At 31.7% G+C, this 24,602-nt stretch overlaps 1 protein-coding gene across 16 annotated transcripts in view; it reads left to right on the forward strand.

Annotated features, from left to right (window-relative positions):
* Positions 1-24,602, forward strand: part of LOC145303601 (muscle calcium channel subunit alpha-1-like) — a 1,244,232-nt gene that overhangs the window by 898,441 nt on the left and 321,189 nt on the right. For all 16 annotated transcript variants that reach the window (XM_080145164.1, XM_080145154.1, XM_080145170.1 and 13 more), the window contains exons 13-19: positions 1,985-2,210; positions 6,887-7,097; positions 9,220-9,340; positions 12,385-12,551; positions 16,535-16,593; positions 21,205-21,302; positions 24,041-24,215. In XM_080145164.1, coding sequence (XP_080001290.1) covers positions 1,985-2,210; positions 6,887-7,097; positions 9,220-9,340; positions 12,385-12,551; positions 16,535-16,593; positions 21,205-21,302; positions 24,041-24,215 — 1,057 coding nt within the window. The remainder of the gene's footprint in view (positions 1-1,984; positions 2,211-6,886; positions 7,098-9,219; positions 9,341-12,384; positions 12,552-16,534; positions 16,594-21,204; positions 21,303-24,040; positions 24,216-24,602) is intronic.

Raw genomic sequence — 24,602 nt, forward strand, 5'->3', positions numbered from 1 at the left:
GCCTTTTTTTTTTCTACCAACCAATTCTGGCATAAATTCATTGTTAGTTATACAGGTGTGTGTGTGTGTGTATATATATATATATATATATATATATATATATATATATGTTTTTACATAAGCAGTAATATGTTGTTACACATTCATGAGCATGTTTCAGTCAGCTAGTTACCAGTAACTAGTGACCTTTGCAGGCGATACAGCTTATACAAAAGCAAAGTTTTATAAGCTGTATCGCCTGAAGAGGTCTCTAGTTACTGGTAACTAGCTGAACGAAACATGCTTATGACTGTGTAGCAACATATTACTGCTTATGTAAAAACAAATAAACAGTATACCCTGCTCTACTGCAGTATTGAGCACTCTTGTATTAACCTTGCTAAACTTCATTGGTTACTTAACCTCTGGAAAACAATAACCTAAGGCTTTTTTTTTTTTTTTAGTGTAAATTTTGTTGATGAAATATTTATCCTTATATATGATACTTATACTTATTCTTCCCCCTTCCCTCCTTTAAAGGTTTCTAGTTATTATAGAGACATTTCTGGTGGAAGCTATACTTCCACCAGAAATGTTCCAAGGTAAGGGAGATAATAAATTTTTTTAAAAGTTATTCTCGGGCATTGTAAAACAAAATTGAGTTAAATTTTTATTTATTGCGGACTATTATCCTCATCTTTTATTAGTTACGTGGTGAGACGACAACAACTATGGAAGGCAGTGAATGCAGTCAGGAGACTCAGAGTTCCTATCCGTTGCAGTTACCACCTGACGAAAGCCAGATGCATAGTTGGCCGAAACGTTGTGAAACAGCTAATAAAAGATGAGGATAATAGTCCGCAATAAATAAAAATTAATAAATAATACTCATCTCAGTGAATTGAGTTTATTACACAGTAAATTAGTATCATATTCTAAAAATCCCAAGTTCACTTAACATTAATCAATAGGGCTATGACAACAGAATATTCTTTTCATTGCTTTGACTCTCGGGTATATATCCGACGCGGTTAATCAACCGAGAACCACATCATTCTATATAAGATAGTAACGGGTACACACTCGAGAATCAAAACAATGAAAAGAATATGTTGTTGTCATAGCCCTATTTATCAATGTACAGTAATATGAATTAATTTGAAATATATAAGTTAAAATTTAAATTGATTAAAAGTGTATGATAGTTCACTTGAAGCATTGCTGGTAAATCAAGTATCTGGGTATTTAATAAGGCTAGAACTGTGAAAGGAGATAAACAAAAACAAGTGGACACAATATATGAGATATTTTTCTTCAATTTTTTTTTTTTTTTTATCTTTCATTTCATGTTTATAGAATCTGGGATAATGGAAGATTTATCTTTTGATATTTTGAGAAAAATTTGGATTATTTGGACTAGTGTTCTTCAGTGTTATTTTCACAACATTTCAGCCAATATAATCTCCAACCTTCTTCAGATGTTAAACTCTGAAATCGTTCTGTCAAACTCTGGAATCTGCATGGAGTTTTTGTGGTAGTTTACTCTCCTTCCGTCAGCCATGACCAGATAGAAGTCCTAAGTAATTCGCAGTTGTATTTTGAGTATTACCCATAACTTTCAAAAGAAAGTCACTTTTAACTGAATTTTATCAAGTATCGTATCCATTCAACCATGGGTCTTTGTAAGTGACACTCTTCTGACGGTTGAATCCTCACTATGTGCAATACTCAGAATACAACTGCAAATTACTTGGGACTTTTTATAGCTGATAGAACAAAAGCATATACTCCCATAAAGGATTCCATAGGAAACTGCTGATTTCCAAATTAGACGGAAAGAATCATGAGTTTAACAAAAAAGTTGAAATGTAAAATAATAGTCAAGATGAGAATAATAGTTTGAATAATTCAAATAATACAAATCAATCCTTATCTAAAAAATTCAGAAACATTTAGGAAAAATGGATTAAATTTTTTTTTTTTCTTTTTCTTTTTCTCTTTCCAGAAGTGGCAAACTTATTTTTTGTGGTTGTCTTTACCTGTGAAATGTTATTAAAAATGTACAGTTTAGGCTTTGAGGGTTATTTTGTCTCCCTGTTCAACCGATTTGATAGTTTCGTCGTGATTTGCAGTATTCTGGAGGTAATCTTAATTCATACAAACGTGATCAAACCTCTGGGAGTAAGCGTGCTCAGGTGTGCACGTCTTCTAAGAGTTTTCAAAGCAACCCGGTACGTACAACTCTTGAATTATTTATCTACATTAAAAAAACATTTTAATTACAGATTAGACATTACATCATAAAAGTGTGAAGAAAGGAGAGGAGGGAGCTGTGTTCATCTCTTGTCTAGCCTAGTTTTAGGCACAATTATGACTCTTATAATAATTTTCAACCATCATCTGTCCGTTATATACGCTTCCATAAATCACTATAATACCACATTTACTCTTTGGATTACTTAAAACAACCTCGATGATTTCATGATGTGAGTGAGATGAAAAGAACACCCTATAAGAAAAATTAAAAATTCAAATAAAATTGAAGGTTGTTTTAGTAAAACGTTCCTAACTCTCTCTCTAAGCATAAAACTACTACTGTTTTTCTGGTTGTTAATGGTCCAAAATAATGCAAGTTTTATATATTTATCTCTATATAAAGTTGAGTATGTGTATGTAGGGTACACTCCTAAACTAATTGTCCAATCAATATAAATTTTGGAATCCAGCCGCTAGGTATTAGGTTGGGTAATGTGAGTTTTATTTAGTTGAAGGGAAAGTGGATGTTCAGATAACTCTGAATTTTGTGAAATTTTAACAATAGGTATTATTATGAAATAATAAATTTTCCCAAATATAAAAGTTTTTTTTTTTTTTTTTTTTTTTTAGGAGGCCATACTATGAACACAGCCTCTCATTAAAGAATTCAAATATTTCAGATATTAGACACCAATTTTAAGCAAGATTCACCGAATTTCAATTTCTTAAGGACATTTTAGAATCAAAATCATGTAATGGATTTTGGTCAAAATTGAAATAAGAATTCTAGACATAAAGTTTAGTATCATTATATCTTAATTTTAATCTTCATAAAGGGACATCAAATTGGTACAAACCGTTCTGATCAGAAAATTCATTTTACTCATTCTGGAATGGATATTCTTCTAGTAAATTCATGTAATTGTTATTAACCTACCTCCCCACAAGGTCTTTAATGAAACCTTTTAAGCCATTCTTCAAAGGTAAGCATGGAGAATCCTGTCACCATCTTAGTTGCCAACCACTGAATATACTCCAGGTATTATCCAGGTTGAATGTGATAAAGAGTTGGACTTGTTCTATGCTGTGGTCATTTCTTAACACCACAAGTGTGCTTGTTATCAGTAAAAATTATCTATAAAAATTGCATTTTCTGATGTGGGCAATTCAGGTAATTTTCAATACCTCTCCCTTTCAGTGTATAAGATACTACATTCTGAACCAAACATAAAGACCAAATAAAAATGTAATTTGTTGACTCCCCCTCCGCTGGATTGTATGTGACACAAGATCATGCTTAAAGTAGAAATGAAAGATTCTCAGATTATTAATTTGTGAGACTACATGCAAATTCTCTTGTGCGTCCTATATTGATTTGTTTAATTTATTAATAATATTCCTTTTGAAATAATACAGAATTGATACTCTGAAGAAAACCTGCCTTTTTATTCTTTTGTTAAAATGATTCATTGGCAGTAAAACATTTAAATAAAATGAATGTTTCTTCTTTATTTAAAATTGTAACAATTTCATTTTTTTTAAACAATGAATAATTGTCAGCTAAACAGTATTCAAATCCATGAAATAACTGCACTTTTTGAAATGTATTTATTTAAAATTGTACTGTTTAAGTCAACAGGGTAACAATTTGATTTTGGAACAATTCAGTTTAAAATATGTAAAGTCTGAATTGTTTACCAAAGCAACATTAGATTAATCACCAATCACCATCGTTTCTGATTGGATGATTTCATTTTTTTTTTTTGTTAATGTGAGCAAAATGTGATAAAGTATGTATGAACAGACAGTGACTTAGTGTATTATATCGATTAAAAAAAAAAAATGACATTGATTAGGAAATTGCATTGTTTTCTACTGATTTTTCCAAACTAAACTACAGATTATTGTTATCATATCTATAATAGAAAGTAAAAAAAACTTTATTTTTATCTAAATAATGCTTATAAAAGCAAAAAAAAAAACAACCTTTTTCAACAATTCTTTATATATGAATGGGTTCATTTTGCCAGTTTACAACCAGTGTAACTTAAATCTTTTATTTCAATCAAATTTATTGGCAAAAAATAGCAAACTGTAATAAGCCACGTAAAAAAACAACAGAAAATATTGCATCTATATATAGTCTTAGTGTATATCCAAGACAACTTTAAATCTGGATACGGTAGGCATATTCTTATTTCAGAAAACAGAAACACAAACAGAATGTTGCCTTTCTTCTGATGAAATGAAAACGACAACAGTATGTCTTCTAAGAGAGATCACAACTAGGCATTAGCGTGAATAATCCCTCTAAAGGCAGATTTAAATTCCTGTTGATGATACTGCAAGCCAGAATCAGGTTTCCTTGTATCTTCCACTGCTCAAATGAGAAGAGACTTGGCCTTTTAAGCCATTCTTCATAAGTAAGCATGGAGAATCCTGTCACCATCCTACTTGCCAACCACTGAACATGTTCCAGGTGTACCATATCTTTTTGAAACGAGAGATTGAAGATATGGATTTGTTGCTTGGATGCCATATTCAAGAATGGGTCATATCAAGGTTTTGCATAGAAACCATCTGCTGTTAAGCTTAGAAAGAATCTCAGGATAAAATAGAGAATCTGTCCGGTTTTTCTCACCATCTCAATACAGTGATGTGGTGTTGGTTTGATATAGATATCCACAATTGTATAGTCTTGAGTATGACCTTAAAAGATGTACAATGGTGTGGCCTGGGGAGTTGCCCCCTAGTTACTATTATTTCCAGGTCCACTTTGGCTATGAATAGTAATACCTGTTAGAGCATTTGGTGCTACAAGATCAGGCTGTCTGAAAATACTGGCTTTCTGACCAAAAAGGGCACCAAACATTAATGTTATTGTTTCTTATTTCCTTTCCTTTTGCAAAATTCAATCATGTTATGCAAAATAAAAAGCAACAATTTTCTTCCACAAGTCAATCAAAATATGAAGATATAAAGAACTTGAAAAAATAAACCTTTTTTTTTTTTTTTTTTTCCAAAATTACTGGATTCCGTATTAAATAACCCGAAAGGGGTTGATCTACCATAAAACAAAACAACTAAACCAAACTCCATGAATTTGAAGATATAAAGAACTTAAAGCATAAAAGCTTTTCAAAAATTATTAGATTAATAGTTGATATGCCATTAAAAAAAACAAAATAAACAACCACAACTATACCAAGATCCTTTGCATTAGATGTTAAGTGGTTGAGGTGGAAAATTAATGATCAGGGAGGGGCAGTAAGCAGCAAGCTGGTTGAAAAATTATTGTATTTTGCTGAGTTCAAAGATAAATCCCAGCTTGAAGACCAGAATCAGATTCTGTTGAGATTATCTTGAAATTGATTATAGTTGCTTCTACGTCTTAAAGTTCTATATGCCAAATAATATATTTTGGTTACACTGACTATAAAGTCAGTATGCTTTTCATCATAAAGGTATTATAATGATTTTTTTTTTTTTTTTTTTTTGTGTGGATAAACAATGTAATTAACAATATTCCGGCGTTTTATGAAAACATTTTGTAAAATTCCACCCTCAAAAAAGCTCAACCAATATTTTTATGACTAAAATGAAGTTTTCAGGTGAATTTGGTGGGATTAAAGACATTTAGCAAATATTGTTTCGTTGTACTTAATTCCTTCACAGTCAAACAATGTTGAATACATTCTTTGATTTCACCTCAAAAGCAGACATTTATAAAATGTATAAAAGAAATAGAAAAATAGAAAACGAATATGTTGTTATGGACAGAGGGACATAGAGTTTAATCCTGGGCAATGCCCTGTAATTTTGCTTGTAAATATATAAATGATTATAACAACTAACTTGATCCTATATTAAAAGTCTGCTTTATTCGAATCAAACTTTTCGCAAAATATCTATCACATGTAAGTTTTAAATATCATTTTATCGTGAAACGCATAAGTTAATTTTGAAGTTGAAACTGACCTACTGACAGACGATATTACTTACATAGAATCTAGGTTGCATTTAAAAAGAGGAGGAAAAGCTTATCCATGTTAGGAAACACTGTATTTGTGAAAATGTAGACAAGTTTCCATCTTGCAATTCGTCAAGTAGGAGTTATTCCCCTTTATTATTTTAATTCATGAAAATCGTATTCCAAATAAAAACTCTTTCATTATGTTAATAGCAAAAAATAAGTATCCTCACCAAAAATTAGGAAAAGAAATATTAAGTATAAGTTTAATTAAAAGTAAAAAAAATCAATTTTGTGTTTTTCACGAGTCGTCTATTTTAAGAGAAATCTGAACATTTGCCCTGTTTTTGATAACTCAAAATTACTTAATACAATAAAACCGATGAAAATGATTTTTATATTTAATTAAACTTCTACTGGATAAGTTTTCCTAATTTTTGGTGAGAATCTTTATTTTTGCCTGATATGTAAGTATACCAAAGAGTTTTTGTTTTATTTGGAATGTGTGCCCTTAGCCGTATAAGTACCTAAAATTCATTGGTTTTCATAGTAAGGATATTTCTTTTTCACTTTGTATTTCCTTTTTTCAAGATTGTTGCTCTGTTAATTAAATGTATGATGTCTTTGTATATTAAATTTTTTCTCGCCAATTCCTCTGACTGAAAATATTCTGTCTTTCAGATACTGGACATCTTTGAGAAATTTAGTAGCATCTTTATTGAACAGTATGCGTTCTATTGCTAGTTTATTGCTGCTATTGTTTCTGTTCATTGTGATATTTGCTCTGTTGGGAATGCAACTCTTTGGCGGTAAATTCAATTTTGATGAGACACAAAAGAAGCCTCGCAGCAACTTTGACACTTTCTGGCAATCACTACTCACTGTATTTCAGGTCAGTTAACCATTTTGTCTTCTGTTCTGAATTAAAATGTGGATTTGTTGAATTGCATAAGATTTCTGTCTAAATATACATTATTTTTTATTTTATTTTTTGTAAAAACTTAAAATTTGGTAGAAATGATTCTCCACCTATGTCTTGAGGAGAGAGGGTTTATATATATTTTTTTCTTTACTTTAACGGAACCCATGATGCAAACTGAAGACAATCTAAATATTGTTTATATCTGTAATTAGATGAAATCGGTTAAAATGAATAATTTTCTCAAATTTTGATAATTTTTAAGATCCTCTATTAGACATAACTCAACAAAACTAAAAAAAATTTATTTACCCATTAAAATCAGTGATAGGTCAATTTAAAAATTTTCCCAATTCCAATACAATTACTGATTCTGTTCTAAATTCATTTAAATTCTTTAAAATCTCTAAATATTCAGCTGTAGAGTTGTTGTTTTTTCTCTCTCTCTCAATTACTGTAAAAAGCTATGTAAAATGTGCATATATTTTTGCAAACATAAAAATAAACTTATGGGGGACTGATTTATAGATTATACTTTTGTAAAATCAACAAATATTTATCATTTTATCATTAGTACCAACAATGGAAAATTAAGAATAAACAAAAAGAAATTAAAAGAACCTTTTTTTCTTTTTAATCAGAAATTAGGCTCAGTTCTTCTGATATCCACCAAAAGTTTTACTTTTTCTGGTTCCTGATTAATTGTCCCAATACTAGTAAACATACAGTTTTTACAATAAAACTGCATTGAAATATTTCGGTGGAATGTCATTGAAATAACTTGAAGGTGTGTTTTTCTGAAACATCATTTAAAAATATAATCACTTAACATCTTGTTATTGGGTTTTATTTCTAATATATTGATTTCAGAAAAAAATTTTTTTATAAATCGTAACATTTACGTGGAATTGTTTCTAACAGAAAAACTTCAACAATTAAAATACTAAATTCTTATCAGATATACAGAAGTAATAGGTATACATAAATAAAGAAAACAAAACAATGAAAAAAATCCTATCTAAAATATTGGTTAAAAATAAAATAACTCCATAACAATTTATGATATTTGAATTTCAAACGAAATTATACATTCACGGGGATAGCTCTCTTTCTCTTTCTCTCTCTCTCTCTCTCTCTCTCTCTCTCTCTCTCTCTCTCTCTCTCTCTCTCTCTCTCTCTCTCTCTCTCTCTTTCTGAACAGGTACAAGTCTTGGCACAAAAAGATTAAAGTTCTAAGTAATAATCAATTCCAAGTAACTGTTTTCTAGATGCTAAAAGTTTAATCCTCAGGACGGGTGATATGAAGAATATAATTATGAAACACTAACGATTTCTTCCCGGTCATGGTTGATGGAACTACTTCTGTGGATTAAATTCTATTTGAAATTCAGTAGAGGTTCCAGAGTTCAAGAAGATTAATATATGCATTGATTTTTAAAGAAATATTACCTGTGTTTGAAGCATTGCATATATTTGAAATTAAGAATTATGTGTATAGATGAATATGTTTGGAAGGCTAAAAACAACGCATTTGTTTTTTATATAAATTATGAATTAAACACATAATTTTTGTATAAATTATGAATTAAACACATAATTTTTGTATACATTATGAATTAAACACATAATTTTTGTATACATTATGAATTAAACACATAATTTTTGTATACATTATGAATTAAACACATAATTTTTGTATAAATTATGAATTAAACACATAATTTTTGTATAAATTATGAATTAAACTCATAATTTTTTATATAAAAACAAAAAGAAAATGCATTGTTTTTAACCTTTCAGGCATATTCATTTATACAGGGCGACCCATAAAAAACGGGTCCCAGCTCTAATTAGGCCCTGTTTCTTATTGTTTTGTCCGAATGAAATGAAACTTTGGTCATAACTAGTTTATTATATTCAAAACATCACATCAAAACACTAGGGTCTTTGGCCTTTTTTTCTTTTTTTTTCTCTGTTCTACAAGCATATGTTCTAGATGGCCTCTTGTTTTTTTGGGGGGGTCACCCTGTATACATAATTAATTCCAAGCATTGATTTTTATTTTTTTAAATATAATATTTAATTGTATTTTTAGATCCTGACCGGTGAGGACTGGAACGAAGTGATGTACAATGGTATCAAAGCATATGGGGGTGTTCGCAGTGTTGGCTTTCTTGTCTGCCTGTATTTTGTCATACTCTTCATCTGTGGTAATTGTATCCTTTTTTTGCAAATGACACATTTGTATTTATTACTTATTGTGAGATGAATGGTTCAAATCTTTTCTGATAAGTTCTTTTTTCTATTCATAATGAATGCACATTAAACAGGTTCTTTTAGAATACATTGAAGAGAAAGGAAGAAGAATATCCCTTGTCAACCATAATGACAGCAGAAGCATGACCCCATATCACTGCTAGGTCACTGGTTTTCATTTTCCATACATGGCCATTGGTCCCTTCATGGTTGTGATCTTCTGTTTAACATAAGACAAATCTACTCATACATAGAAACACAATAGATACTTGCTGAGATTTCAAAGGTTTTATTTGCAGAGTGTTTGCTCTTTGGGGGAGAGACTATGGAATAGTTTTTTTTACTTAATTTTCTAACTTAGTCTTAAGATGGTTGATATACGGGCAGAGTTTCAAGGCAATATTTTAGATTCTCTCATGCCTCCCTTGCTTTCCAGTTATAACTTGTTGAAACTGTTCTGTTCCTCTGAACACATGTTTCTATGTAATATCATTAGACACTTACACCAGGTTATCCTAACATGTACTCTATGTAACCCTTCATACTAGTTGACATAATCTTTACTTACTGTAATAGGGTCCCAATATATGATAGTATTTGCTTTCAAATTAGTATTTTTAGTTATTTCCATCTTTATTTTTTTTTTTAATTAAAATTCATATCAAGAAGATTGCTTTGCATCATTCATTTTTGTTTCCTTTTTTCCTAAAAATCAACCATTTGAATTCCTAGTTTTTAGCTTGCCATTATCTTGTATATCCTTTAATTGGTGATGAAAGAATTTACTCAAAAACAAATGTTCAATTAGAGTAAAGGTTGTGATTTTTCTCTGCTGATAAATGTACAGGATGCATGTATTCTTTAAAGGTCATATACCTTAGTGTCTGATATGATAGAATAAAATCATCTGTTTCACACATGTTATGCTAATCTTAAGCTTTTTTATTTTTATTATTGCTTCTGTAACTGATAGGAATAGGCTTTTTTTTTTTTCAGTTTTTTTGGAAGCAGTTGCCAAATTTTTTTATGAGATCGTTTATGTTCTATTATTTTTTTCCATTTTTTTTGTTTTTAAGAGAAAAGAATTGACTTCTGGCACCATTCGCCACCTATTGTTACATTTAAAAATAATAATTGTTATCAGTTTAATAATAAACTTAAAACTGATCAAATGACAAAGTATAACCTTTAATAGACTTATTTAACAACTTACAGATTAAATGGTAGTATAGGAGCCGTTGGACAGGTTATGATTAAAGTCTGGGATGAGAGGCATTTTTATTTATCTTGCAAACTAATAGCCGATTTTTTATTGCAAGGGTAGATAACCCTCCCTTCATGGCAAGGAAAATAATTTTGTATTTTATTTTAGGCTCCATCTAATATGTCGGGTAGATAACTCATAGTACAGGTTATAAACGAGACAAGACAAACATCTATTATTATTAAGACTTTATAAACTCATACATTCTTAAGATAACACTGTAGCATTAACATTTGTGATGCAAGACAGTCACAGCTAATATTGTTATAAGAATGTATATACTATGAAAATTGACAAGCCAAATTTAAATTTAGTTGGATTTATTGTGTTGACTTGGACGCTAATATTTTTTTGGAAAGATTTGAATCTACCCCTACCCCCTCCTCACAAAACAACAACAGAAAATGAATAAAATTGTATATCTATATATCACTATGATAGCGTGTGTTTTATTTTGTGTGTCATGCTGATATCTTTTTCTTCCGGGTGATTGTTGTTTAATTATTATGACCTTTCATTTCTTGTAATAAATAATTTTATCAATAATTCTTCATAAGTTTTGGTTTCCGTTTCGATTATACTGAAGGAACTCAAGTTATATATAAATATTTTTTTTTCTCCATAAGGTTTGGTTTTGGTTCCCATTAAAGCTAATGACCTAGGTTATATGGATATGTTTGTTTTCACTTTTGAAATTACAACTTTATAATATATAAGAATCGATAGAAAATTTACTCTATAATATATATGAAATCTGCATAAATTAAAATATATTTGAGCGTATTTTATGACTGCGCTATGCCAGGTGTCCCTGCTAGTTTAGATAAATACTTTTACAGTTTTAACAAAAGAACTACAATAATATCAGGGTGTCTCCATTTGTGCTGAGCATCCACAGAATGTCAACATCAATATATTACATATGAAAGAGTCCGTTGTGGAATTTCTCGCTAGTCCTCTTTAATGAATCTAAGTTATTGTGCTTACTCCAACATCTTTATGTGCTATAAAACCAACAAATAATCAAACACAGTCTATCCCATTGATCAATGTTAGTGCTTCTATAATGTTATACATTATTAGGCTAGCAATTATTTCCAACACATCAATCCTTATCATTGACTCTTGTCTTAGTGGTGATTTGGTTGTTTGGTTGTTTTTGTTTTATGGCATATCAACCTTTTTCAGGTTATTTAATGCCGAATCTAGTTATTTTGAGGAACGATTTTTAATGGAGTATATTTGTTTTTTAAGTCAGCTTCTATTTAACCCATAGTTGGGACCCTAACAGGTACTACCACTCCGGGTCAGAGTGGACCTGGGAGCAATGGCAATTAAAGGGTGGCTCCACACTCCCCAAGGCCCGCAAGCTGGGGTCTCACCATTGGATATAGTTTTAGGTCGTATCCAGGACCTCTTATTGGTGACTTAATGATTAAAGAAAGTAAATTCAAAGTATAACTAAATCTCTGTGGAAAATAAGGATCCAACTCATCATGTCCTTTTTCGTATCATTGGTAATACATGTGTCAACTAATTGTTTGAACATTGTCATGGTAGATCTAGAAGAAGCAAAATGTAGGTTACTTTGTCCATGATGATTCCAGTCTATTGAAAAGTTACTTTACCGAGCCAGCAAAAGTCACTGTTTTATTTGCTGCCACTAAAGACGGTGAGTGCCAATAATTATTGAATGTACTGTTAACATTCACTTCCATTGATCCTTGACCTGCAACCAAGATATCCTCCTGAATGTCTTCTTGGCTATCGCTGTGGACAATTTGGCTGATGCTCAGTCCCTTACAGAAATTGAGCAGGAAAAAGCAGAAGAAAAAGCTCGAAGTCAGTCAATCCGAAGATCTAAAAGCAAATCACCCGGACAAGAAGACAAGGAGGGTGAAACAAAGGTAAGTTAAGAGAAGGCCACACCCTTTTTTACCCTCTTTTTTTTCCGACATTGAGAGTACTGAAGATTTTCTGTTAATTGAGTAATGTTAAGAATGTTCGTTTTTAAATTAAGGTGCCAAAAAGATTTTAGATGTTATTGTATACTAGCAGAATCATGTATATTTATGTTTAAATCAGTCTTTTTAACTCAACAGACGTAAAGTATATTTATTTGTAAAATCAGAGATTAAGGTGAATAGAAAACGCATTTGTGGACACATTTTCAGTAGCCCCAAAACTTTCACTTCTCTTATTTTGTCCCTCAGTCCTTATTTACAATGAGTGATGTTTCTGACAAAGGGAAAAGAAAACAGCTATATACTAGGCCAGCAGTCTTTTTCCAGAGCAATCACATGAGTCCTTATTTTCACTTCCTATTGCTATCCTTGTGGCCACGTCACTAATAAGGGTGCTGGAGGTAAATGTTTTACCTGGGCTGAGGTTATCCACCTGACAGTTAGGAATCCAAACCTTAGATTAACCACCAAGGAGGAAGTCCTATTAGCAGGTGCAAAGTGTTAGGGCTGCTGTATTGCCATTTGGTGAATGAATTCTGAATCATGCAGTAGCTTCTTATTGGGGCCCCTCAATGCCATATTTTTGGACAATATTACAGCTTTTCCTCTACATGGTCTGAAAAAATCATTTTTCGTTCCTTTCACATCTCTGCATACTCAATGAAAATTCTCAAGAAACAATCCAAGATTAAACCCTGAACTTTAACTCTCAACTTAGACCCCCCCCCCCCACTACCAGGTCTCCTTCTCCAACACCAGGGGCCTGTGTTCCAACACTGCAGAGGTTGAAATCCAATTACAGGAGACTAAACTTGATCTATTGTTCCTGTACGAAACTGGCATTAGTATGACGTTTTCATTAAATAAGTTCGCGATTAAAGGATACTCAAGCTTGACATCAAAATCTGATCCGCAAAATCGCTGTGGGCATGGAATATGGGCATGGAACATTAGAGATAGCTTTCTTATGTCATAGGGACATCTCCAGAGAAGATCCTAAATTGCCCTATATGTGCTTCAGAGTAGCACTAACTCACAGCCCTGCATTCATATTTGCCCTCTACTGTCCCCATAACACCAGAGTTACTATCATGGAGAATATCTCTGAGAAAATTGACCACATTTTATTTGCTCATCCCTCGGCTAACATTCGCATCTGTGGAAACTTCAATATTCACAATGTTGAATGGCCAACCCACTCAAATAAGATAGATAAGAGGAGGTACTGTCATAATTTCTCGATTGCTTATGAACAAATTGTTCACAACCCCACTCATATGTCTGACATTGAAGAATAGTTTGCAAGTCTCTTTTACCTTTTTCTTACAACTTTCCCAGAATTGTGCTCATCCTTCATTCTGTCACTCAGTTGTATCAGTTAAGATAAAAATGCACCTCTCCATCGTGCTGTATATTGATACTCTATGATTGATTGGGATAACTTCTGAACATTTATATCAGATATACCTCTGTGTTACATGTTTAAAAAGAACATGTCCTCTATAGAATATTTAATTGTCAGCATAGACTGCTTCATACCCGTCAAGAAATTCCAGCAAAAGCCTCATAGCCAGTACAGAAACTACTATTTCCACTGCTTTCAGCAAGATAGATGTACTGAAACTGAAGTCGACTTTAGAACTGCTAGCAACCTCTGTAAAAGAGTAATAAAGAATGTCAGAGAATTGTATACTCGGTCCCTCAAGTCCAAAGTAGCTGAGCAATGGCTTGGTTCTCATGAGTTTTGGTGAATTACAAACAGGGTTCTGAACTGAAGCATGTCCACTATCCCTACCATCATCTGAGGTAATTTCATTAGCATCAGATAAAGCAAAACTCTTTGCCAAGAACTTTGCAGCAAATTTTACTCTTTTCAACCATAGCCGGCTACCCACCCTATTTCTTCCTATGTCTGAAAATGCACTGTGCAACATAAAAATATCTGTGCATGATGTTGCCAAACTTATCAAAGACTTCGATTTCAGTAAAGGAACTGGTTCCGATAGCATTTCAATCATATTGCTCCAAAAGCTTCAACTAGAACTAATTCCCATACTTGCAAAACTGTTTAAATGTTACCTTAAGGAAAAATGCTTCCCAACACCCTGGAAAACTTCAGTCTGCCCTGTATTTAAAAATTTTAGAGATCCGTCATCTGCCTCTCAGTACAGACCAATCAGTTTCCTGTGTTTCATGAGTAAATTGCTGAAATCTGTGATAAATTGAGAGGTGGTCAACCATCTCAGCAGAAATAACTACTCAGTGACTCAAAATGGTTTCCATTCTGCTAGATCTACAGCTGATGTGCTAACTGTAATATCACACAGGATTAGTGAACCTCTCAACAACAGCTTTGTTTCTAGAGCAATAGCTCTTGACATATCCAAAGCTTTTGATAGGATATGGCATAAAGGTCTACTTCACAAGATTTCCAGCTGTGGAATAGCTAGAAATGCCCTATAAATTATTAAATCCTCTTTGGTAGGCTTATAAGAGTAATTGTCAAGGAGCAGAAATCAGAAACTCACAGTATTAATGCTGGCATCACTCAGGGTTCCTCCTGGGCTAAGTTCATTTCTTGATCTTCATCAATGAAGATTCCAAATCACATTTTTAGATCATTCATAGACATTTATGCAGATGACACCACAATCTATGGCAACAAAGTCCGACAATGACCAAGACCTTTTTGATTCTCTCTCTTCTGATTTTGAGCACATGGTGCAATGAGGAAAAAGGTGACGGGCTAAATTTAATGCATCTAAAACCAAGTTTCTCTTTTTTCATTATAATCGCTCTAACCTCCATCTGGCCTCAATTGGAGTGAATGGCTCTTGTCTTAGGGAATCACCATGTCTTGATAAGCTTCTGGGAGTGACCTTCACTCCTGATCTCAAATGGAACACATACATCAAATCTGTTGCCAAGATTGCTGGAAAAGGTTGGATCATTCCATTGCTTCAGTAGGTATCTTGCTGCCAATGCAATTCTCTATCTGTATAAGAGACAAGTAAGTCATAAAATGGAATACTGTTGTCACATCTGAGCTGTTTGGCATGTACTATCTTGCCTTGATAGTTCAAAACCTAGTAGATGATGCCTTTTTTCTCTTTCCTGCAACCTCTTCCCCACATAAGAGGCATAGCAAGCCTATCTCTGCTCTATCATTATTTTCATGGCAAATGCTTGTCTGAGCTCCAATCTATGGCCCCCCCCCCTTACCAAACTATCACGAAAACACTTGACTAGCTACAACCACTATATACAATTTCCCCCACTCTCTATCTGTACCTAAATTATAACACAGATTACATGAACAAACTGTTTGCATATGGAACACTGTCTCATTGGCCTGCTTCCTGGCCAATTACAATATGGTAGCTTTCAAGTCCAATATAAACATTTCTTGTGGAGTTGTCTCCTTAAATAATCCAAATTCTATCCAATTTACACCATTAACGATTACTAAACTATCACATTACATGTGTTAACCTTTATCCTCTAGTTTAGTGGTGACTCCCTTGTAAAAAAAATAAATAAAAAGATCATTCTACGCATAAAATGGATGAATTTTAGAAAAATGGTAAAAAATATGAATTTACATGGTCATTTTTAGGGTTTATCTGATGAAATATGAATATTTGATCTCTATTTTGGTATTATACATTTTGTGAGATTTTTTTTTATTTTTAAAAATGGTTGAAACAAAATTATTGATTAAAATAAGAAATGCTCAAAAGGTGTACATCGATAAATAACCAAATTGTTTTTGTTTATTTTTTTGGTTTGTCAAAAACGTCTGTAATCCTTGGAATTTGAATTCGAAAAAATTTCTTGTTTTTATTGAAAAATTTTTCTTTAATGTTTGGCTCAATTGAGCCTTTTCAAATTCTTTTGTCCTAATCAAATTTTACAAATGATTCCAGGCAATTGAAGAAGATGAAGGAGTAGGACTCAACAGCAATGGCGAAGCAGAAAGTTCAAGGTAATAACATGTTTTTTTTTTGTTTTTTTTAAACTCTTTCGTTGTTTTTTAAAAACTGTTAAAATATACATTGATCAGGAAATTTTATCGATATTTATTTCATACTTACTGGGAGTTCTTGCACACTATTTTTTTTTTTTTGTTAATTTCTTTAAATTTATACAACATGTATCCATAGAAATAGTACATTTAGTCACAGGGTAAATTAAATGACACAAATCCATTCTTCTAATATGTTATATCAATGTAAAAGACAGGTGTTAATAATAGAGAGGTTAAATGTTCCTGTGCCTTTACAGAGAAAATTGAATGTTCTTGAGTGAAGACAAAGAAAACGTTATTATGAGTCCATAAGTCTGGATAAGAAAATCATCCATGAAAGAAAGTATTGTAACTGTATCTAGGAAGTATTGTGTTAGTTCATGAGAGTTTATATTATTATTAAGATGTTGGAAATTTCAGCATGTGAAGTATCTCCATTTTTGTAAGCTAAATTCACGTGTTGCATCTTGTTAAATGCATATGCTGATAGCAAAAGTTTAAAGCTAAAGGCAGGTTTCATTTGCATGCTAATAATGGAATTTTGGTAGTTCTGACTGATGTGGCTTGGCTATCATACAACCTGCCATTCTTGTTGCTAAAAGGGGTCAAAATAACTCTGATGCACTTTCTTAAATAAGATTCTCAAACAAGTGCTAGGCTTGCATGAGAGATTGTTTCTGATTGGTTGAATTCTGATTGGTTGAATTCTGATATAGGGAAAAAATTGAAATGTAATATTTACTCTAATCAGTACCAAGCATTCAAATCGAGCAAATATTTTTGACATGATTATTTTGAGGCTGCTGATATTGTTGTAGCAACTACTACTGCTACTTATTTTATTTTTTTAAAAAATTCTTTAGACTTATGCGAGATTAAAACTGGTATTGATGTTAAAACTACTGCCTTAGTAATGTGTACTCTACCTATTCCTTTTGTTGTCAACCAATCATATTTCTATTTACTTACAAACCCTAAAATCATATATTTTTTAATCGTATATAGATTAGTTTGTACATAAATCACTATTTTATTTTTAGCTAAAGGTTGCTCATATCAGTCCGATAATATTGGTGTGTAATTATACACAATAAATCCAATCGATAATAGATTCCATAGTCTACGATGGGTTATCATTCACACTTTGATTTTTTGTAGATTTTGAAAAAAAATAAATAATAAATAAATAAATGAATTGTTAAATGCATTAGTATATGTTCTGGTTGGTCTGCTCCCATCCATTACCTCTTTTGTGGAACCGGGTTTTGACCGATCGTATGAGTTTTTATTTACTTAAAGTTAGACACAATGTTTTTTTTTGGGGGGGGGGAGTATATGAAGTATTGAAGGATAGCCAGCTAAAAATTGTCTTTGTCTTGAAGGATTTTCCCTTCAGCCATTTCGATCGCCAGAGACATTCTCACTGAGAATGCCGTGGCTATTTTTTTTATCCGTTCAGCAGGATTCCTGCTATAAAGTGAACATGTATCAAACTTTGTTGCTGCCGATGGATATAAACAAAATGCTGCTGCCAAAATTCAATAGATCGTTTTTGTTATCTCCCTTGGATTAATATTTTGTTATCTCCCTTGGATTATCCCCATTTCTGAATTTTCAGACGTATTATTTGGATTAATCAGACTAATGTTCTTATCTAGAGTGTTATTTACGCAACGTTTCGGTCGATGTAATCTCTGACTTTTTTCAGGAGTATAAGTTGCCAAAGGAAAGAGGGTTAACTGTACACTTCCGAGATTTCGTATTCAGGTTCTAATTGAAAGTAGATTTTTAAAAATATAAAGTCAATAAAAAAAAAATATCAAGCAAAACACTAGAAGATATTATTTCTAAATTATTCATAAAAAAACAAGAGGGGGACTAAATTTTAATAAGATCCACTAACCAATCGTAAGTTTTTAAAACTTAAATTTCGATAAAACAATTTTTAAAACCATGTGTTGTTAATTGGAAGTAAAAATAGTTACAAGACAAGATGTATTTTAATTTTTCATATGGATATTTTGTTATTTTTCCTTATTGTACCCGTGTGCAAATATACAAATTACGACAGGAGATTTTGTTTATAACACTACCACTCTCTCTCTCTCTCTCTCTCTCTATATATATATATATATATATATATATATATATATATAAAGTGAACGTGTGTGTCTGTCTGTGTACATTTCTCTACGCAATAACTCTGTCAATTTTAAGTCTACAGACTCAAAATTTGATATAAAGGGTACTGAGATTTGGGAAAATCTTTGTAATCTGTTTTCGGCCAGAAATTTGGCTGTTGAGGTGTCAAAGTTCAACGATTTGACCTTTGAGAACTCTACCAAACTCCTCCGTCAATTTTGGGTATAAACAATTGAAATTTTAGATATAAGTTCCTTGGACATGGATCTAACTTAATAACTTGATTTGAGCCCAAAAATGTTAAGGGGTCATTATAGAGGTCAAAGTAAAAAAAAAATTGACCGCTTTTTCTTTTTTTTTTTTTTTCCTCAACATACACCTCCAAATATTTGGGCAACGCCGGGCTGAAATGCTAGCAGTGAATAAATATCAAAAAACTATATTCCAAAAGTTTATGATGTTGACCATCTTATTTGTTCCTTTAATTCAGTTGACATTTACAATTCTTGACGGTATCTATTTCGTAGTGCAAAATCAATCACTTCATTATTATATCAATCAGATTCACTGGAATAAATAATAAGATGGTCAACATCATGAATTTTGAATATAGTTTTTCGTCATTTATTCACTATATTGCTCTGTAATTACATTGAGCTTCTTAAACAAGGATTGGTATATATTATGAAAAAATATATTTCTACAGATATATATATATATATATATATATATTAGGATTACCTCATTTAATTACATAAATTAATATACGAAGATATTTTATGCGTAAATTTTCAGCATTTACTTCAACTGTGATAGGTAGAGCTAGGTAGTAAGTTATGAAAATATATATGGCAATTAAGCTACACAAAATATTCCGCGTTTCATTTTTTCATAACTTACTATATATATATATATATATATATATATATATATATATAGTAATTTATAAAATATATATGGCGATTAAGCTACACTGAATATTCGGCGTTTCGTCCACTCTAGGATTCCTCAGGCTTATGCTACGTATTGAGCACTTTTGAAGTAAATACTTAAAGTTTACGCATAAATATATACTTCAGTATATTAATTTTATGTGAGTAAATGAAGTAGTTATATATATATATATAGTCATCCACATACAGTACTAGTGCAGCTAGACAGGCAACTACCTCAAGCCAGAATTGAACCCCGACCGCCTGTACGACAATTAAGGCTCCTAACCATTATGCTAATCGGCAGCTGCTGTGCAAGTTGTGAAATAACAATGTTTTGACATCGCCCGAAATACCTAAGCTCGATTTGTTTACACAAAGAGTATATATAGTAACTTTCATAAGTAAGTTTCATAACATATATATATATATATATAATATTTCTGTGAAAATATTATTTTTTTTCAATTATGTCACCTTTTTTATATACTAATCCTTAAATTATGAAGCTCTATGCAAATACAGAGCATATAACAAACAAATGACAAAAGTTTATATTCCAAAATTCATGTCAATGTAATTAAAAGAATAAATTGTAAGATGGTCAACATCATGAAATTTGAAAGATAAACTTTTGTCATTTGTTATATAGAAAATGACCTTATTTGTCTGAGTGCAGAATCGGTCTCTATCAAACTACTGTCAAGTTTTAGTCTACAGACTTGGAACTTAATATATAGGGGATTTGAACCTGTGGAAAAAATTTGATTTGTTTTTTGTAGCTGGTAAAAAATAGCTGCTAAGGGGTCCAAATATTTTAAAATTGGAACTTGGCAAGCAAAAGTTGACAAAACATGTTATATACATTTATACGTATAATAACTTTATTTTTCACGTTTTTTATTTTTTATGCATGTATGGATCGTAACGACTAGTGCTATAGAGCTATATGTTTTGATTTTGATTCTAACTGATGGCACTCAAGTCGTATCTTTATTTTTTTTAGTTTTTGAAATTACTACTATATATTGGGTACAATATAATAATCAATAGAGTATTGGCTCTGTAATTATAAATACAAAATCTACATAAATTAAAATGTCATGTTTAAGCGTATTTTACGACCGGGCAATGACAAGCAGCTTGCTAACGCCTTTATAATTTGCAAAAAGTCTAAATATTTTTTTAAAAAGGTAAAGTTGTGACTCAATTTATATATGCTCAGCTATAACAACCCTGCTGTATGATGACTCTGTTGATTAGGTTAAGGTTGAGTCTATTTGTGCTTCATGGCAGTGAATAGCCTAAATAATATATTATTTAAATGGAATTCATTATTGAGATGAGTATTTATTAATTTATTTAGGCCAGAGGAATAGTTGGCCGAAACGTTGTGAAATAACATCTAAGAAAGATGAAAAATAAATTAAGCCTTCTTCATCTCTTTGAACATTAGTTCAGTCTAATAATGCTAATTCTTTCCTTTTGTTTCTAGAAACAGAGACAGTTCTGATGATCCACATATAAAAATTGATTTAAACAATGAAGAAGTCAGTGGGGAATATAGAGAAAACAAGCAGATCCCTAGTCATGGTAAGTGTTCACAAAAAATCAACTTTTTCTCCATCTTTATAAAAGTTTTGCAACATTTCGATATGTTCTGGTTTATGGCACATGTTTACCTTTCTATTTCTATCTCTGTCTTTGTTTTTCTGTCTCTTTCTATCTTTTTCATTTCTTCCCTCTCTCTATTATATATCTTCTCTTTCTTTCCCTTTCTCTAGAAAGTTATTTACTGTGGTTGGTAGTGCCGTTATAGTTTGTGTGCTGGTATACTGTGTATTGCCTCATTTTCATGTGCATAATTTGAAAGCTACACAGATGAATGCAGAAGATAACCTAATTTTGAGAACCCATGCTTTAAGTTCAAACTGGTCTATAATACTGCAAAAGCAACTTGTTTGTTTAAATGGTGATGGCTGTGTTGAACGAAAAACAATAACTATTGCTCAATAATGTTCATGTGTCAACAACATCACTGATCAACAGGCTAGCCTAAAACTGTGAATTCATAGCTTTGCCTCAGTATTTCTCTATTGGTATGAATTCAAATAAATATGTCTTCTAAAGCTTGAGTTTTTTTACACAAGCAACACCACATTATCAAGGCCAAGAGGCCACTCAAGGATAAGAGTTAAAGAGTGTACAGTAGAAATTGGACAATATAGTAATCATTAGCAATGAAAATTCGGTAAATTTGATAACTTATATGGAACGGCTCATCAAGAACTTATTTACGTTAGACTCGAACACAACCATATTGTAGTCAGCTTGAGTTTGATTGAGCATGATAATGTACCTTTTCGTATGATGTCAGGTTTCGACATAATAGTTTCATTCTATCAAGTTGCAGTACTTTTTTTGTGCATGTTTTTTTTTTTTTCTTCTGCCATCTGTGTGATGGTCACTAGAATTGTTGTAGTTAAATAGAATTCTGACAGTATAGGAAGATGTGTGCAGAACATGGATGAGTTTCTGAGTTAGAAGTAGAACAGTTGAGGTAGCAGGGTCAGCCCACAAAAGACCAAATAAAACATGAGAGGAAGTGATCAGTAGACATGGCCAAAGATTGGTTAGTTGGGAAATCAATTTCTAAAAGCTACCCAATATATGATTAAATGTAAACTGAACATTAAACCAAATATGATCATGATAGACATGAAAAGTTGTGCCTAAACATTTTCTTATGCTCAACAAGAATACAGTCATTGAGTCTGATTTTTTTTTTTAATCAATGTCAAATGAAATTCCTTTAAAATGTATCATTACTTGTCTTACTTTGAATCTTCAAACATTTTGATGCTTATTTGTTGCCTGGCGTTGCCCAGTCATAAAAAAAATTTGTGACAATGCAGGCAGTTGTGGGCATTGTCCGTTTGTAAAAAATAAATAAACAGGACTCTGGTGTCATCAGCCAGAAGTGAAACCGAAAGCAAACTTTTGTAATCTGAAAAAAAAAAGAAGAAAAGAAAATGATGCCTGCCGGGCACAAATTTGCATAACTGAAGTTAGTAACTGAATGCTCTTACCAGTATGCCCCTGATTATGCAGATGCTATGACCTCACAAATTTAACTATTTAAAACGAAATAAGGTATCGATTATTCGTGCATGCACAGTTTGCAAATCTTGTCGAAAGGCAGGTTTTTATCTGACCCCTTTTAAAAGAAAACAATATTTCTACACAAAATAATGGATGATTTTTTTTCCAATTCTTTGATATTTTTTGTCGAAGAGATCACTCACACTAATGATGCCACATTCGTGCATGTACGATGTGTATGACAAAAAATTTTAACAGACATACAAAGTACTTGTCATGCAACGAAGATGTCATATTCCAAAAATCATATAAATTAAGTGCGATTTTTTGTTTTTTTGTTTTTTAAGACAATATAATTTTACAATTTTTAAGCGATTAAAAAGTGTTATTTTAAATACAAACAAAATCTTTGTAGTCAGATTGAATTGTCACCCTTTAATTTCAGAAAAATTTTAAACAATATGGCCACTCCTGGCTGCTTCCTTGCTTCTTCATAAAATTACTTGATCAATTTACATGATTTTTGGAAATGACATCTTCATTCCATGATGAGTACGCAGATAATAAAATATTTATTTGTTTTTTTTTAACTAAGTGGGATTTTAAAAAAGTACCCCAATTGTTTATATTTATTCATACATTGGTGCTGGATCCTTACTATTACAACATGTGATAATTGCTTCACACAAAAGCCTATTTCACTGGTTAAGAATCCTTGGTCTAATTCGGTTTATCCTAAAGTTGATGAAATCTCTGTGATGTTTAAAGTCCACCTGATGATCTTTAGGATAATGTGACGAGGACTTCCAAACGAGATTGCATGGAGTATTGTTGCCACATCTAGACTCTTGCATCAACCACTAGCCCTACTCTCTTGAATAGGATGCAAAGAAAAGAATATTTAACCCAGTAGGTTCTGCACTGTCTGCCAAGTTCCAACCACTGTCACATCACCAGTGTTGCTTGTTGTTTTACAAATACTTCCATGGAATGGACTATGATGAACTTATTGCCCTTGTATTCTCTCAAAATAAATATCTTACTCATAGCAAAATTCTACCCCTTCACATGTCTTGCTCCTTATACTTCAGTTGAAATATATCTTGTTCAGGCTGGACAAAATTTAAAAAAAAAAAATTTATTTTAAATAAAAAACATTGAAGCTATGACTGCAGCCGAAATTCATCCACCATTGTAAAGTTATTGATTTATTGTTTTGCTTTATTCAGAAGACGAAGTTGCAGAAGATCAAGGAACAGAAGATGAAGCAGTGGAAGGAGAGGAAGATGAATCTCAAACAGTTTCAACAGCACGACCCCGGAGAATGTCGGAGGTCAAATTGCCTGACAAGTTTAAACCTATTCCAAAAGCTAGTGCTTTGTTTGTTTTCTCACATGATAATAGGTAAGTTATATTTGAAATATATGGATGCATCATATTAGATGGAAACTAATATTTGTATTTTAATATTATGTTCAACACAATAACAGACCCAAGGCCCATGATTAGATGGATCTGTTATTGTGTTGAAATGGATAAAGAAATTGACAAATATTGACAGGAGACTTGTGTTGTGTGCAGTGGCTCTTTTTTCCTTGTTCCTGCTTTCATAATCATTATGAAACTTTATAAACTTTCATTAACTGTTAAAAACTTTTGATTTAATTCATATTTGTAGTTTCTTTTAATGCATTAATCTGCAAAATTTATTGTATATTTTGCAAACCTCTTTCCTCTGATGAGAAGAATTGTATTTTTTGAAACTCCACGGAATAAGGTCTTTTAAGTTTA

Source organism: Euprymna scolopes, chromosome 19, assembly GCF_053919585.1.
Source record: "Euprymna scolopes isolate OS-2025 chromosome 19, ASM5391958v1, whole genome shotgun sequence".
Classification (NCBI taxonomy): Eukaryota; Metazoa; Mollusca; class Cephalopoda; order Sepiida; family Sepiolidae; genus Euprymna; species Euprymna scolopes.